General features: G+C 39.8%; 2 protein-coding genes across 2 annotated transcripts in view; both read right to left on the reverse strand.

Annotated features, from left to right (window-relative positions):
- The window catches only part of ror2 (receptor tyrosine kinase-like orphan receptor 2), a 58,018-nt gene extending 52,900 nt beyond the window's left edge, over positions 1 to 5,118 (reverse strand). The window contains exon 1 of the mRNA XM_084383778.1: positions 4,695 to 5,118. Within this exon, the coding sequence (XP_084239904.1) occupies positions 4,695 to 4,821 (127 nt within the window). The 5' untranslated portion in view covers positions 4,822 to 5,118. The remainder of the gene's footprint in view (positions 1 to 4,694) is intronic.
- A 5,031-nt stretch (positions 5,119 to 10,149) lies between these two features.
- sptlc1 (serine palmitoyltransferase, long chain base subunit 1) overlaps positions 10,150 to 13,620 on the reverse strand; it is a 38,836-nt gene continuing 35,365 nt past the window's right edge. The window contains exons 13-15 of the mRNA XM_084339716.1: positions 12,954 to 13,071; positions 12,582 to 12,655; positions 10,150 to 11,763 (exon numbers count right to left, since the gene is read on the reverse strand). Coding sequence (XP_084195842.1) covers positions 11,670 to 11,763; positions 12,582 to 12,655; positions 12,954 to 13,071 — 286 coding nt within the window. The 3' untranslated portion in view covers positions 10,150 to 11,669. The remainder of the gene's footprint in view (positions 11,764 to 12,581; positions 12,656 to 12,953; positions 13,072 to 13,620) is intronic.

Consider the following 13,620-nt stretch of genomic DNA (forward strand, 5'->3'; position numbering starts at 1 on the left):
TTATACATTTTTAAAAAGCATCCAAACAGGCAAACAAGCTAGTTAGATGAGAAGGTAGGATCCAGCACAAATTACGCCCTTTCATACAATATGTTTTCTTTTAATTATAAACAGAGAGGCTTCTCTCTGCTGCTTGAGACCAGATGTTAATAGCAACACAGAGGAACACTCCTCCTCTCCTTGATGTTGATCTCTGCCACTTATGTTTCATAGTGTATTTCAGTGGACTAGGTGCAACAGTGACTGGCTTAGCACACAGTATACTAGAGCACAAGACTGAAAATAGTGTCCCCTTTTCTAATTATTTAATGGAGAATCGCATTTGAATTGAGATTGAGATTGAGATTGAAATAACGGCAGCTTTATCAGAATTTGTTGATTTTAGCTTAGCATTCAATACTAAGTCTCTGATGAAACTGGTAAGAAAGACTTGGCATGCTGGGCTTCAGCACAATTGGATATTGAACTGCCACACAAACAGACCCCAGACAGAAGAAGTTTGCTGACAGTACCACCATCATTGGCCGGATTACAAACAACAATGACAGTTCATATCGGGAGGAAATCAACAATCGTGTAGAGTGATGCAGAGACAACAACCTACTGCTCAACATCAACAAAACCAAGAAGCTGATTGTTGACTATAGAAAAAAAGACTCAAAGACACACCCCTGTTAATATCAGTGGAGCTGAGCAGTTGAACAATTTTAGGTTTAGTATCCACTTCCATACCCAATCCAATTGGCAGAATAAATGCTGGCAAACGTCCATTTCTGCAAAAGGAGAATATGCTGAAACTTAACATTTCTTTAGGTTAAAATTTTACCGTGCGTATGATTTGGTTAGATTTAGGAACAAAAACCACTTGGTTAGGGTTAAAAAAAAGATCATGCTTTGGTGAACCTGGTTCTGCTGCTCAAAACACAGGTGGAAATTCTGCCAACATCTCATCAAAATCTCATTAAATTTTGGGGAAAAATTGACATTGCAATATTTTCCTTTATAAGCTATATGAAAAAAATATATAAAATTTAAATAAATTAGCACTGTCAAGCCACACAAAACAATTAGGCAAATAGCAAGTAGAAATTTAATATACTTCTCAAAAAGCCAGCACTGCAGAAATAACTAGACCACAACTCAATTCAATATTGGTGTGGGTGTGAGTGTGTGCATGTGAAAGACTCATCCCAGAATTCAAACTACTCTCTGATCATGATCAAAAGAGTGGGAGGAGGACGAAATATGTGAACACTGCTGTGTAATCTCACTGTTGGAGAGAAGAGAGAGCGGGAAAGTACAGCTGGTAGTGGTATCAATACAGTGGAAAATTAGTACTGAAACAGTTTCAAATAGTCAATATCAATAGTTACTGATATTTTGATATTTTGACATAACTACTAGCAATGCTGTGTAACTGGAGATGTATACAGTGACTGAATGATTTTACTCTATGGTGGCTCTCATGCCCCGAACCAACACTAGCACCAGCCCAGAACCAGCACTCGTGTTGCTTCTGTCGAAAGGGGATATGGGAGATTCATAATGGCCTGCATTACCAGGAGGCACTACGTGAAACTTGTGCATCTGTTCTCGTTAGCCTGCTCTTCTCTGTCAGTACATGAAGTGCTTTGTTTTTGTTGCACACTAAATGTAGATTGTCCAAGTACACACACATGCCAACATAGTCGAAACTGGCCCCCCAAGGGTTAGGGTTATGAGATATGAGGGAAATATGAGATCAAAATATCAAAAACTGCCAGGTACCAAAAGAAGATTATTACCGCTTTTCCATTCCAATTAGCAGGTCTACACAGGCTTCTTAAACGTGAGTCAACCCTCTAAAATCGCCTATTTACCCCATTCCCACTTCCCGCAGGCAAGACAGCCTGTGATTTTTATCTGAAGCATTACGTTATATGTCATGACGTCATGTTTAACGACACGAATGTGCCGGAAACTGTTGTAACAGAAGAGAAAACAACAAAAGACCCATTGTGAAAGACGGTGGATAAATCCTTTTGAGCGTCACAACCCACGCGAAATGGTTTCACTGTCATAATTTGAGTCATTCTGTCTAATAACATTTGCAAAGTAAAAGCCGCACGATTAAATTATTTCATCCTCATTCAAGTTAGCCAGGCGCTAAACCGGAAGTCAGCCAGATCGGTCGGCGATCCTGGAACTATTCATACCTGCAAAGTGGAGCTTTTTGGCTTCAGAACACCACTGAGTGGCTTTCATAGGAATGAACGGGGCTCGGCCTACCTAATATACGTGCCACCACCGGATGTTGATAATGCGTCATCACTTCGCGCAGCAGAATTTAGTGTGTAACCCGGGTCTTACATTTAGATCAAAGCCGAGCCGAGGTGATAAAAACCTGTGTCTACTGCAGAGTCAATTGAGCTGGGTGTAAATGCTGGGTTTACACATTCCCATTGCACACAAAAAGCCTGATCTTAGCGGGTTTAAGTGGGATGTTTGACCTGTGGAAAAGGGGTATATAAGTGCTTGTTCAGATTCATAATCTTGCTCACTAATTCTTTATCAGATGTGGCTGAAATTAAAATCTTGCCAGTTCTAGATGTTTAGGTTTATTTTTATGTTGTTTAGGTAGAGCTCTTAAAGCTGCCCTGATGCACAGCTATGCCACTGGGCTGGTGTTTTAGTATCCCCAGCAGGCTGTTGTTAAATGTGACCAGAGGGATAATAGAGCTTTCCTCACTCCCCCCATAGCAATAGGAAGGCCCTCTGGCCCCATTTCCACCAGCAGCAGCTCTGCCTTTCTTCTTTAACCCAAACATGTGAGTCATGTTGCTGTGAGTACTAATTAGGAACAAGCTTCCACCTTTTTCACAGCCGCTGTCTAGGCTTTCAGCTGTTTCCGGTTCTACCTCCATAGCGTGCTCTCACATAGTTTCAGTTTATTAATTTGTTATTGATATTGTTGTCACAGATTTAATATGCTGTAAATGCTGACCACTTGACTGGCATGTTCAGTCGGTCTGCAACATCCTATGAAATCAGCGATTTTCACCCGCTGACTCTCTATTCTCTTTATTTTTCAACTGGTTTTCATTTTCTTCTTCCCCAAGACAATAGCCAGGGCAAAACAAAATATGAACCACACTATCTGTATTTCTATTCCTTGCACTTCAAAACGTATAAATCAAGCAGATTTGCAGTGGTGTGAAAAGGACTGACAATTTGGGTTTCCATTAGGTTCTTTGTATTGGAACACAGATTACTCTGAGTGGGTACTTGTTCCAGTCTTGCAGTCACGGCTTATACATGCAAATGGTTGTAAATGATCTTGTTATGTCAGAGCCTTTAGATATTTTGAGAGTTTATTTACTATCATCACCTACCTGCAGCTTGAAACAATAAAGGCAGTCAAGATGTTTGCTGCTATGGATGACTTTACAAAAGCATGTTTTCAGGTTTTACAAGATGTTTCACATAGCTCAATGAATGGAAACGTATGGTTGCCTTAAAGGCAGGAAAAAACTAGTATAACACACCAAATGTTTTGCACATGTAGCACGCATGCTGGCAATATATACTGGTAAATGTATCACATTAATAGCCTAATGGATGTTTCACACTATTGGTAAAGATCCATTGCTATCATGATATTGGTTTCATACTATTGCCCGTGCCTTTGAATTGTAGGTCATGGTCTCGAACATGAATATACACAGCAATGTCCTAAAAAAGGGTATGCACAAAATGGACACATTTACTGATGTATGAATATCAATTAAGCTACCAGTAAAAGACAAGAGCTGCCTTTTTACTTCTTTTAGAAGACCCTCATTGTATTCACCTCTCTTTTTTTCCTTGTAATGCACAGCCTCTGGGCGCCCCACCTCCTGTGCCCCTTCACCTCGTACCAAATGGTGAGCCCGCAGAGCCAGAGCCGAAAACAGGAAACCTCCACTGCGCTCATCCCCCGCAGGGAGGGAGAGCAAATACATTAGCATGACTAACAAAGACGCGAGATCCCCGCGAGCTATGCATTCAATTAACATGATAACGACACAGTGGCTTTTGAGTCTAACACAAATACAGTTTTTCGTAAGTCTAAGAGAACAACAAGCTGGAGAAGTCCCAGTGCTCACAAAGACTCAGAGGATGGGGTATAACCCCCACACCTCCAAACCATCAGAAACTCTGTCAGCATTAACGTGAAACAAACACTTTTACGGGGCAAAAATATGATAACCTATAAAATAATTAAATTCTTACATAAATGATTAAAAGTTTGTAAGAATTGGTTAATTAGGGGGCTGCCTTTTTAAGTGTGTGACTGGGACAATTACGTTAGCCTGCACACGGCTGTAGGGGACGCCAGGTCCAGGGTGAAAGCAATTATGAGCCTTTGTCTGCAGATGGGATGTGAATTCTCCAGCTCGAAGCATGAAAAGGCAGCAGATACGACTCCGAGAACTGTTTACTTTAACTACAACAGGACAAGGCCATAAGAAAGCGCTTCATCTCCTGTTTAGGATCATCTCAACACACGAAGAAAACGGCCAGTACCAACAGCTCCTGCAAGCTGAACAGATTAATAGAAGGTGATGCAAAATCCGCAGGAAGGTGATCACACGGGCTACATGTTGCGCAGTGGGTCACATTCCTGTTCAATCTGGAGTTTTGTCTCTTAGAAGTTAACTGTTAAAAACACTTACCGTCACATCTCAGATCTGGAAACAAGAAGAGCACCCAGAGTAAAGTCAATGCGGGGGCCATAGCGCCACTTTTCACACACAAAAGTGTGCAGGAAAGTATCGAGAATCCAAGTGAAGATAGTTTCATCCAGTTTGTGGTGGCGACGTTCTTCTGCTGGTGCTTGTCGTTGTGCGGTGACTGCGGTCTCAGTCAGCGGCAGCGCTCGGGCAGAAAGCGGAGGAGTCACAAATGAGGGCGCGAGACACATGCGGATTCAGAGCCGCGTTCATCCCGTGTGAAGTCCGGGGAGGACGGCGAGAGTTCCCGAGCTGCTGGTCCCACAGTGGCCTCTGTCCCTGGCTGTTAAAAAAACTGCTTGGAAAACTGAGGCGTATGAAGCGGGGTACGCGCATACCTACACGCACATACAGAAGTGCGGTAACGTTTTAGTAGAGGGCCCCATCTAGGGACAGAACGAGGGTAGCTTACAGAGCACCATGGAGGCTAGTTTTGATGAAGCCATTTTAAGAGGAGAGACAAATGTTCACTTATTGATTTCCATGACTGAATATAGTGAAACATAAACTGTCCGCGGACAAAACAGTTTCATAGTGTTATACTTTGTTTATGTTGGCAGCTAACTTCCTACTATCAAAGTGTTCTGGGGACCGTATTCCCCTCGAGGACGGCTTGTTAATATGGAAATGTATACTAACTATTTCTGAGTTTGTATTATAACTTTATTAATATGTTGCAAATATTAAGTTTGGGAGGTTTTTTTTTTTCTTCTGAAAGTAGGCCTACATACTTCATCAACAGTTTCTTCACAACATTGTGTCAAGCGATTATTTCTAAGGTCAAGAATAAACCTCTAAGCTCGACACTAACAGAGGCTACCAGAGCCTACGCCCCCTCCCTTAACTGTCCAATTACAGGCTGTTGTCTACTATAGCCTATATTTTATTTTACAGAATGAAGACCTAGATGCTGTTGTAAAGCCCAAATCGCCCAGAATTCAGCTCTTTGGGAATATTTTATTTGTCGTCAGAGATAAGCAGTTTTTCTGGTATATGAAGCCTATGTGAAATACATATTTCAATTAGGTAATTTTGTAATTGGCTATTTGACAGGGCTGGAAAAACAGGCAATTTAGCTATAAGAAAAAATATACATTACAGTAAATTTTTTTGTATTTTCAAAATACTACAAATACTTCCCTTGATGATTCCACCAGTGAATCATAAGACATAAAAAACACGTCAAGGTCAAAACTGAGCTTTATGGCACAACTACTTTTGACTCAAAGCTAAATGGCTTTTACTTTATATCTTTTTCTATTTGACTCTTTCTAAGACATGACAAGACTGGACATCCCAAAACGTCTTGATGCTCAATGATCAAAAAATTGATGTGATTATTTTTGCCGCTGTCATCATTTCTGAAACCCCATACAAAACACCTTTGGATGATTTTAGATTCTGCTTTTAAGTTTGATAAACAGATCAATTCTGTGGTGAGAGGCAGCTTTTTCCAAATAGGAGCCTGAGCAAAGATTAAACCATTCTTATCGTTTGAGTAATCCATGTCCTTATCACTTCCCACCTTGATTACTGTAATAATCTGTACTGTACATGTGAGTGAGTCAGTCTTCCCTCTCTGTCGTCTGCAGTGTGTGCAGAACACTGCTGTAAGGTTTTTAACTGGTTCCCGTAAGCGTGAGCATATCTCCCCTGTTCTTGCCTCCAACCACTGACTCCCTATCAGTTCATTTTAAAGTTTCACTGTTTGTTTTTAAAGCACTCCATGGTTTGGCTCCCTCCTCTTTATATGACCTTTTAATCCCATACACCCTATCAAGACTACTAAGGTCCTCTGACCAATCATTTCTGGTTGTCCCTCAGGCTCAGCAGAAGCTCAAGGGTGACCACACATTCTCTGTTGCAGGCCCAACCTGTGAAACAAACTGCCCCACCACATCAGATCTGCCACCTCTACTGAGTCGCTCTTTTCTTTGGCTTCTGACAATGGTTGTTTTACTAGTTTTTCCATTGACTTTATCCTGAAATCTGGGTTCATGTATGATCATTAATTGTCTGTTTTGTTGACCTTCATTTCTTTTGTACTTATTTGTAAAGCACTTTGGTCAACTCATGTTGTTTTTCAATGTGTTAGAAGCAAATTTTGACTTGACTAATCATTTAGTCCTAGTAATTGCTAGTGTAGCTGCTGAATGTTCCCAGCAGCTACACTGTGGAAATTTTAGCTGCACAATATCACCGTGAGACTGCTTCTAAACCAAACACTTCACCACTGCAAATGTTGATCATCTTGGCCCAATAATAATCCACAGAGAATTTGGTATCGGAGCTATGATTTAGGAGGAGATGTAAAAAATGTGTGTTGTCAGTATAGCTGCAACCAACAATTTGCAGAACTGATTATCTACTTAATCATCCAGTTTCTCAAAAAAAAGCAAGCTTTTGAAACTTTATGAAACTCTTTTCCATGAAATGTATGTGTATGTGTATGTGCACTCGTGTTTTTGTTTGTTTGTTTATTTTAAAATGTAAAATAAAAAGTCTTAAGCCCACTAGTAAAGTGAAATGTCACAAAGTGCTTCCTCATATCCATTATACCATTTCAGTCCCTTGCAGCCTCTCTCATTCAAACACTTATAAGGTGACATCAACTAAGTCTGTGAGGGAACAGGGCTTAAGGCCTTAGAAGGGTGACATAGAGATTGGGCCAATTAGGCCAGTGATGAAGTTACACATTGTTACACATGCAGCTGTGACAAAGTCTGCCAAATGTTACCATTTTATATATCCTTTTGAAATTATTAGCCCTGTGTTTTGTACTCAGTCAAGCCATAAAATAAGTTTTGAACTGTCTTGTTTTTTATGTTTAATAAATCATGGAGAAAGTATTTTTAGTATGCTCAAAATAGAAAATTACTACACTGCAAAGTATCTTCAATCAATCAATCAATCAATCAATCAAAGCTTTATTGTCATTTAGCTGTACCTACAATAGCAGTGCAGCAAAAATGAGATTGCGTTTCGCTAGGATTCCATAACAGGAACACAATAAATCCACACAATATATTACTATAATAACTTAAAACTAAAACTATGACTAAGGCTCATGAAGTGCAGTAATGCTCATGCTCCAGATCAGCAGTTCAACAATCTAACAGCTTGTGGAAGGAAGCTGTTGATTAGTCTGTTTGTTCGGCCTTTTAGACTCCGGAACTGTTTTCCTTTTGGGAGCAGTTCAAAGAATGTGTGGAGAGGGTGGAAGGGGTCCCTGATGATGTTCAGTGCCCTGAGGAAACTCCCCTCTGTCAAACCGCTGCAGGAGATAAATAGTGTCATAGGCCACCAAGGAATGATTTTTCTCCTTTAAATGTAAGTGGACAGCAGAGTCTTGACCTGAGGAGTTGGCCCTCCTGTGTTGTGCCATTCGCTTATGGAGAGGTTGTATTGTTTCCCCAATATACAAATCTGTGCAGTCCTGGCTGCATTGAACAGCATAAACTACATTACTCTGTTTATGCCTGGGTGTTTTGTCCTGAAGGTGGACAAGTTTCTGCCTCAGTGTGTTGCTGGGTTTGAAGTGAATTGGGATATGATGTTTATTGAAGATCTTCCTGAGTTTCTCAGTTATTTCCGTGACATAAGGAATGACGATGTTGTTAAGTTTTTCCATCTCCTCCTCTCTGTCTGCTCTGGATCTTTTCTCTTTCAATGGTCTTTTTATTATTGACAAAGCATGAATAAGAAAATCACTGCACAGGAAGATCATTTTTGATTTTTTGTCCAACATCCACCCACGACACAACATAAACCGAACATGAACATACTCATACAGCCACTGAGAAAAAATGAATAAATAAATAGAAATAGAAAAGAGAATGTGAATAGACAGAATAAAAATCGTAAAAAATGATTAACAGCCATACTTAGAAAGAAAGGGGGGAGAAAAAGAAGGGGGGGAAAAAAAAAAAAGGGAAGGGAAGGAGGGGGGGGCTACTCCGTAACTATTGTCGAAGGTTTCTTGTAGGGGCGTCTCGTACGGTAATATCAATAAGCCGATCAGTGGTGTTGTGGTAGCACCACAGTGCATCACCCTGTATCCTCTGTGTCTGCCAACTTGTTGCTTCTGGAACGACCATCCTTGAACAGAGGAGGTGGCCTACAACATTACTTATCAACAACCTACAAAGCTGTACTGAGTTCCCTCCTCAGCCAGCTTAACAACCAGTTCACACATGACCTTAACAACTCTGTAAGGACACACCCACACAGGGTTTAAATCCTGCAGTTCCTATCGTTAGTTAGAACCGAAGAAGCTTCTCAGATGAGAGGTGAAATGTCAGAAACGGAGCCAAGTCCAGTTGTCTATGATATAGCACTTAGAATTACCATGACCTGGTCAGGCTGGCCATTCAAGCACGGTAATACCATGGTCAGCAAACCAGAACCAATGGAGTTCCAAAACCTAAATTCTAGCCTGATTTAGCCATTCCTTTACCACTTTTGATGTGTGTTTGAGATCATTGTTCTGTTGGACCACCCGATTGCACCCAAGACCCAATCTTCTGGCTGATGATTTTAGGTTTCCCTGAAGAATGTGGAGATAATTGTCCTTCTTCATTAGTCCATTTACTTTCTTTAGATCCACTGGCAACAAAACAGCCTCACAACATAATACTACAACCACCATACTTGACAGTGGGTATGGTGCTCTTGGGGTGAAAGGCCTCACCTTTTGGCCTCCAAACACATTGCTGGTCATTGTGGCCAAAGAACTCAATTTTCAAGTTTCATCTGATCACAGTGTTTTCCTCCAGAAGGTTTTTTCTTTTGTGATCTTTTGTGATCAGCAGCAGACTTCCATTGAGCCTCAAGGTTCCGCATCTGGAGCAACGACTTCTTTCGTGCACGGCAGCATTTCAGCCAATGGCAATGCAAAACACGCCTGACTGTGGACACTGACACCTGTCTTCCAGCAGCTTAGAATTTATTGCAGACTTGCTAAGAAGCCTTATGAGCCCAGAAAAGTCATCAGCCGTCATCAATCATAATCACCCAGAAGAAGTTAAGAAGACCATGCTTCGAAGCAAATTTGATTCACATAACTTTCAATAATCTCCAGAGTTGATTGATCAAGTGGCTGTATGTATATTTTTGCCACAGCAGATTTGGTCACATTTTCAGAAGACCTAGAATAAATTAATTATTGAACCAAACTTCATGAATGTTTTACACAGTAATGTTTCACAAAGTAATATGTATGAACTCCATTCCATCAAAGAAAAACATTTGTTTTTTATCATTGGAACTCAAGTCTACCATGATATACATGTTCTTTACAAGTGTGTGTAAGCTTTTGACCATGACTGTACCTACAAAATCATGTGAACACAAAATAGATGCATGATCATTACACACAAAAAAAACCACACACCATTACTTAATTTAAATCAGATACATTTCAATTTAATGAAAGTGGTAAAAAAAATGCAGTGACCCCTAACAAAAGAGAAGTAACACTTAAAAACAAAGAACAAAACATTCAGGGGGCAGCTATATAATCATTGTGTTACGCCCAAACCATGTCTGTTCTAACACATAAACTGTTATCTTTTAAAGGAAGAATTTGTAGTGAGAATGTGTGTACCTCAAAACTGCTTCAACACGTTTTTCTTCGAGATAGCTGAAGGTGAAATGATGAGGTGGACATGAATTTAAAGGTGTAACGTTACAGTAAAACATTGTTTAGGTTGTCTGCCAATTTCACTGGCTGTTATCTTTTTCGATGTACACAGCATTCTGTAAAATTCACTCAGAGGCGCATTTATAAACAACTATAAATTATTTGAGTGAAAAAGTTTATTGTTCTATTTACATTGCAAACTTCCCTGTTAATGGTTTTTTCATTTGATCCTGAATTGTGAAGCACTTTAGCAAGAATAAAGTCTATTTGAATATGAGCTCTCTAGATGAATCACTGCCCATTCTTCTAACGTTTAATAATGATGACTATTTAAATATTACCATAATGATTGTCTGCAGGAACATGTGCAGGGGTTATAAATTAACACAGCTGTATGTAACGGCCGCGCATAATGACAGCTATTCTGATGCTGATGATTGCACCTTGCTGATGCTTCACCATTAGTTGCACTTTTATCTCTTTGCCATTCTTGACAGGTCAAATAAGTGGTAAGTGGCACACAAGTATCCTTATGCAAATGGTTGTTTGAGGCAATTTCTACATCTATTTATGTATAATTGAGGGTGTGGAAAAGAAGCTCAAGCATGTGCGCTGCTTCCACAATGACTGAAATTTATAATACAAATCACAATCAGGCGTACACAGCTTTAGAAATCTGAAGAATAGCATGCCTATACATATTTCCGTCTTTGTTCATACACACAGGTATAGTCATGGTCAGGTGTGGTGAAATGACCCGTGGCATACAAAATCACAACCTTTGTGTACAGTTCATGTGCTAGCAGACTGCAGACATATTAAAAAAAGCAAGAAGCACATTGTTTTCTCTTTGGTCAGTATATGACAACATAACAAGTCATTTTTGTCTGTGGACATCTAGTTGTCACTTCAGTTGTTTTTCTTCATTAGTGACTGGATGCCAATACGAAAGACAACTGCAAAGTTCTGCTAAAGGTCCACACTTAAATTCACAACAATATACAACATGTAGTACATGTAGTATGATTAGAACACACAATAAAAGACAGTAAACACAAATATTTATTAAGAGAGAAACAAAACCAAGACTAGAAGAAAATATAACGTGTATTTTTTAACATAAAAATTCCAATGACACGATCAGTGTGCAGGGCTTACAGTCTGCGGATAAGAGCAACTGCTTGGGAGTGATCCTCTCACAGTGATGTACTCTCCAGTCCAGTGTGAAAGCTCCAGTGATGTATTGCTTTGTTTCAGCACTGACGAACAATACATCGTCATTTTAGGATAACTGAAGCTGCCTCTTTGATACATGACACAGCCTTCTGGATGTCCTCCTTCGCCTGTTTGATAGTGACCACCACTCTGATACTGAGGACACAAGTGGAGCAGTGCACAAAAGTGCAGTGTCAAGGCAATTGTCATATACACAAATGAGTCCATTAAAACATTTTTTCCATTGTAAAAATCTCTGATCTTTACATGTTCTACATTAACGCACAGTTATGAAGCTTTTATAATAGATGGATAAGGTACGACTTTATTCTCATGCTTTCCCTTTATGAAGTTGCAGAAGAATTACTAACATCTCCTCCCACACTGATAATAATACCTATAACTATTCCCTTAGCCTGTCTGCCCCTTTACTTCTCCGGTGGATGTAAATATACTGAATAGACAGAATACTTTCAATTTCAAATTGAATATATATATCTCTATAAATTAGTCTAGATCACTTACAAATATAAGTATACTGTAGTTCAAACTCACAATGTGTTAGTCTGTCTCTCAATACCACCCAACTTCCCTGACATGTCCCCTTTAGGGCTCAGCTTAAAGCCCATTGGTTGTTTCTGATGAGGTTAATCTCTACACTGCCTTTCAGACATATAGTTTGATTTTTATAAAAATAAAGGGCTCAGGAATTTCTTAAAACAGATGGACATGTAGATTTTAAAAAACTTAAACAGGAGGAAAAAGTGCATTTGTCAGGGACTACTTTAAGTGGCGGATTTGTCCACGTTTTTTGTTGTTGTTGTACACTGAATGGAGAGCATGTGTGTGTGTGTGTGTGTAATAAAGGGGTTCGAAATGGTGTTCTACAGTGGGAAAGTGAGACACAAATGTAAAAAAGTACAAATAATTTTTGATACACTGTATCGAGCTCACAGTGAGGCAGGATCCCTTACCTTGGTGGGGGCAGGAAACGCTCTTCTTTTTCCAGGTAACGAGCGAGGGTCAGAGCTACACGTCTTTCCAAACACTGATAAAGAAAACATGGAAACTTCTATGAGACACTCAACATATACAGACACTCTTGTCATATAGACAAGATAGAAAAAAAAAATCAAAAAGCTGAAATTATAATGAGGAGCCTTGTCAAAATAAGCAAAAGGGTTTAATATTGCTACATCTGGACTCTTGAAGAGTTTCACATATTAAGAACCACTGTGGATGTTTTGACAAGATAAAGATTTTGGACTGGAAGTTTGAAAACAACTTTAAAGAAGATTTTGTGCCTGCTGGGTTTGATGGAATCTGCTTGGGCAGAGAAGACTTACATAATCTACAATGGTGCGGAGCAGCTGCATGTCAGAGTCTCTGGAGCCGGAACTTCTCTCGAGCTGTAAATGAAGAGCCGGGGCAAACGGTTCTCCCACTAGCTTCAGACCTGTAGTTCTGTCAAACATGGATAATCAGGTTAAATAAAAAAGCATATAATTATATAACACTGATAGCAAGACTTCAACTCTGAAGAACATTTCCATGTGAAATTTTGTCTTTCTTTTCCTCTGCTGGCCTGTGTTTTTTCCTTTGATACACAGGCCGGTGCCACCTACTTTAATTTTCTCCTATTAGCAATGAGCTTCACGGGTAGGCTGTGGCCGACCTGTGTGGAGGCTCACTCATGTGCCACGTCCAAATAATAATGCTGCATCAGCAGAAAGCTAATGGAGAGTAACATTGTTGATCCTAAAGTCTAGATCAACAATATGACAAATACCATAGAAAATTCTGAGTGGGAGAGACTATCATGACTACCAAGAATGTCTGCTGTCCACTTACATCTGAAGGAGAAAAATCATTCCTTTGAGGACAATAATGTAAATATCTTGGCCAGAGGAGATATATGGCTCACTGTCCTCCAGGATATAATGAAGTCATGGTGCCCTCTATAAAATTAAAAAAGCATACGCAAGGACAGAACATTGAGGGAGATTCTTGGTG

The sequence above is a fragment of the Pagrus pagrus genome, assembly GCF_965226575.1.
Source record: "Pagrus pagrus genome assembly, chromosome: 19".
Taxonomy (NCBI): Eukaryota; Metazoa; Chordata; class Actinopteri; order Spariformes; family Sparidae; genus Pagrus; species Pagrus pagrus.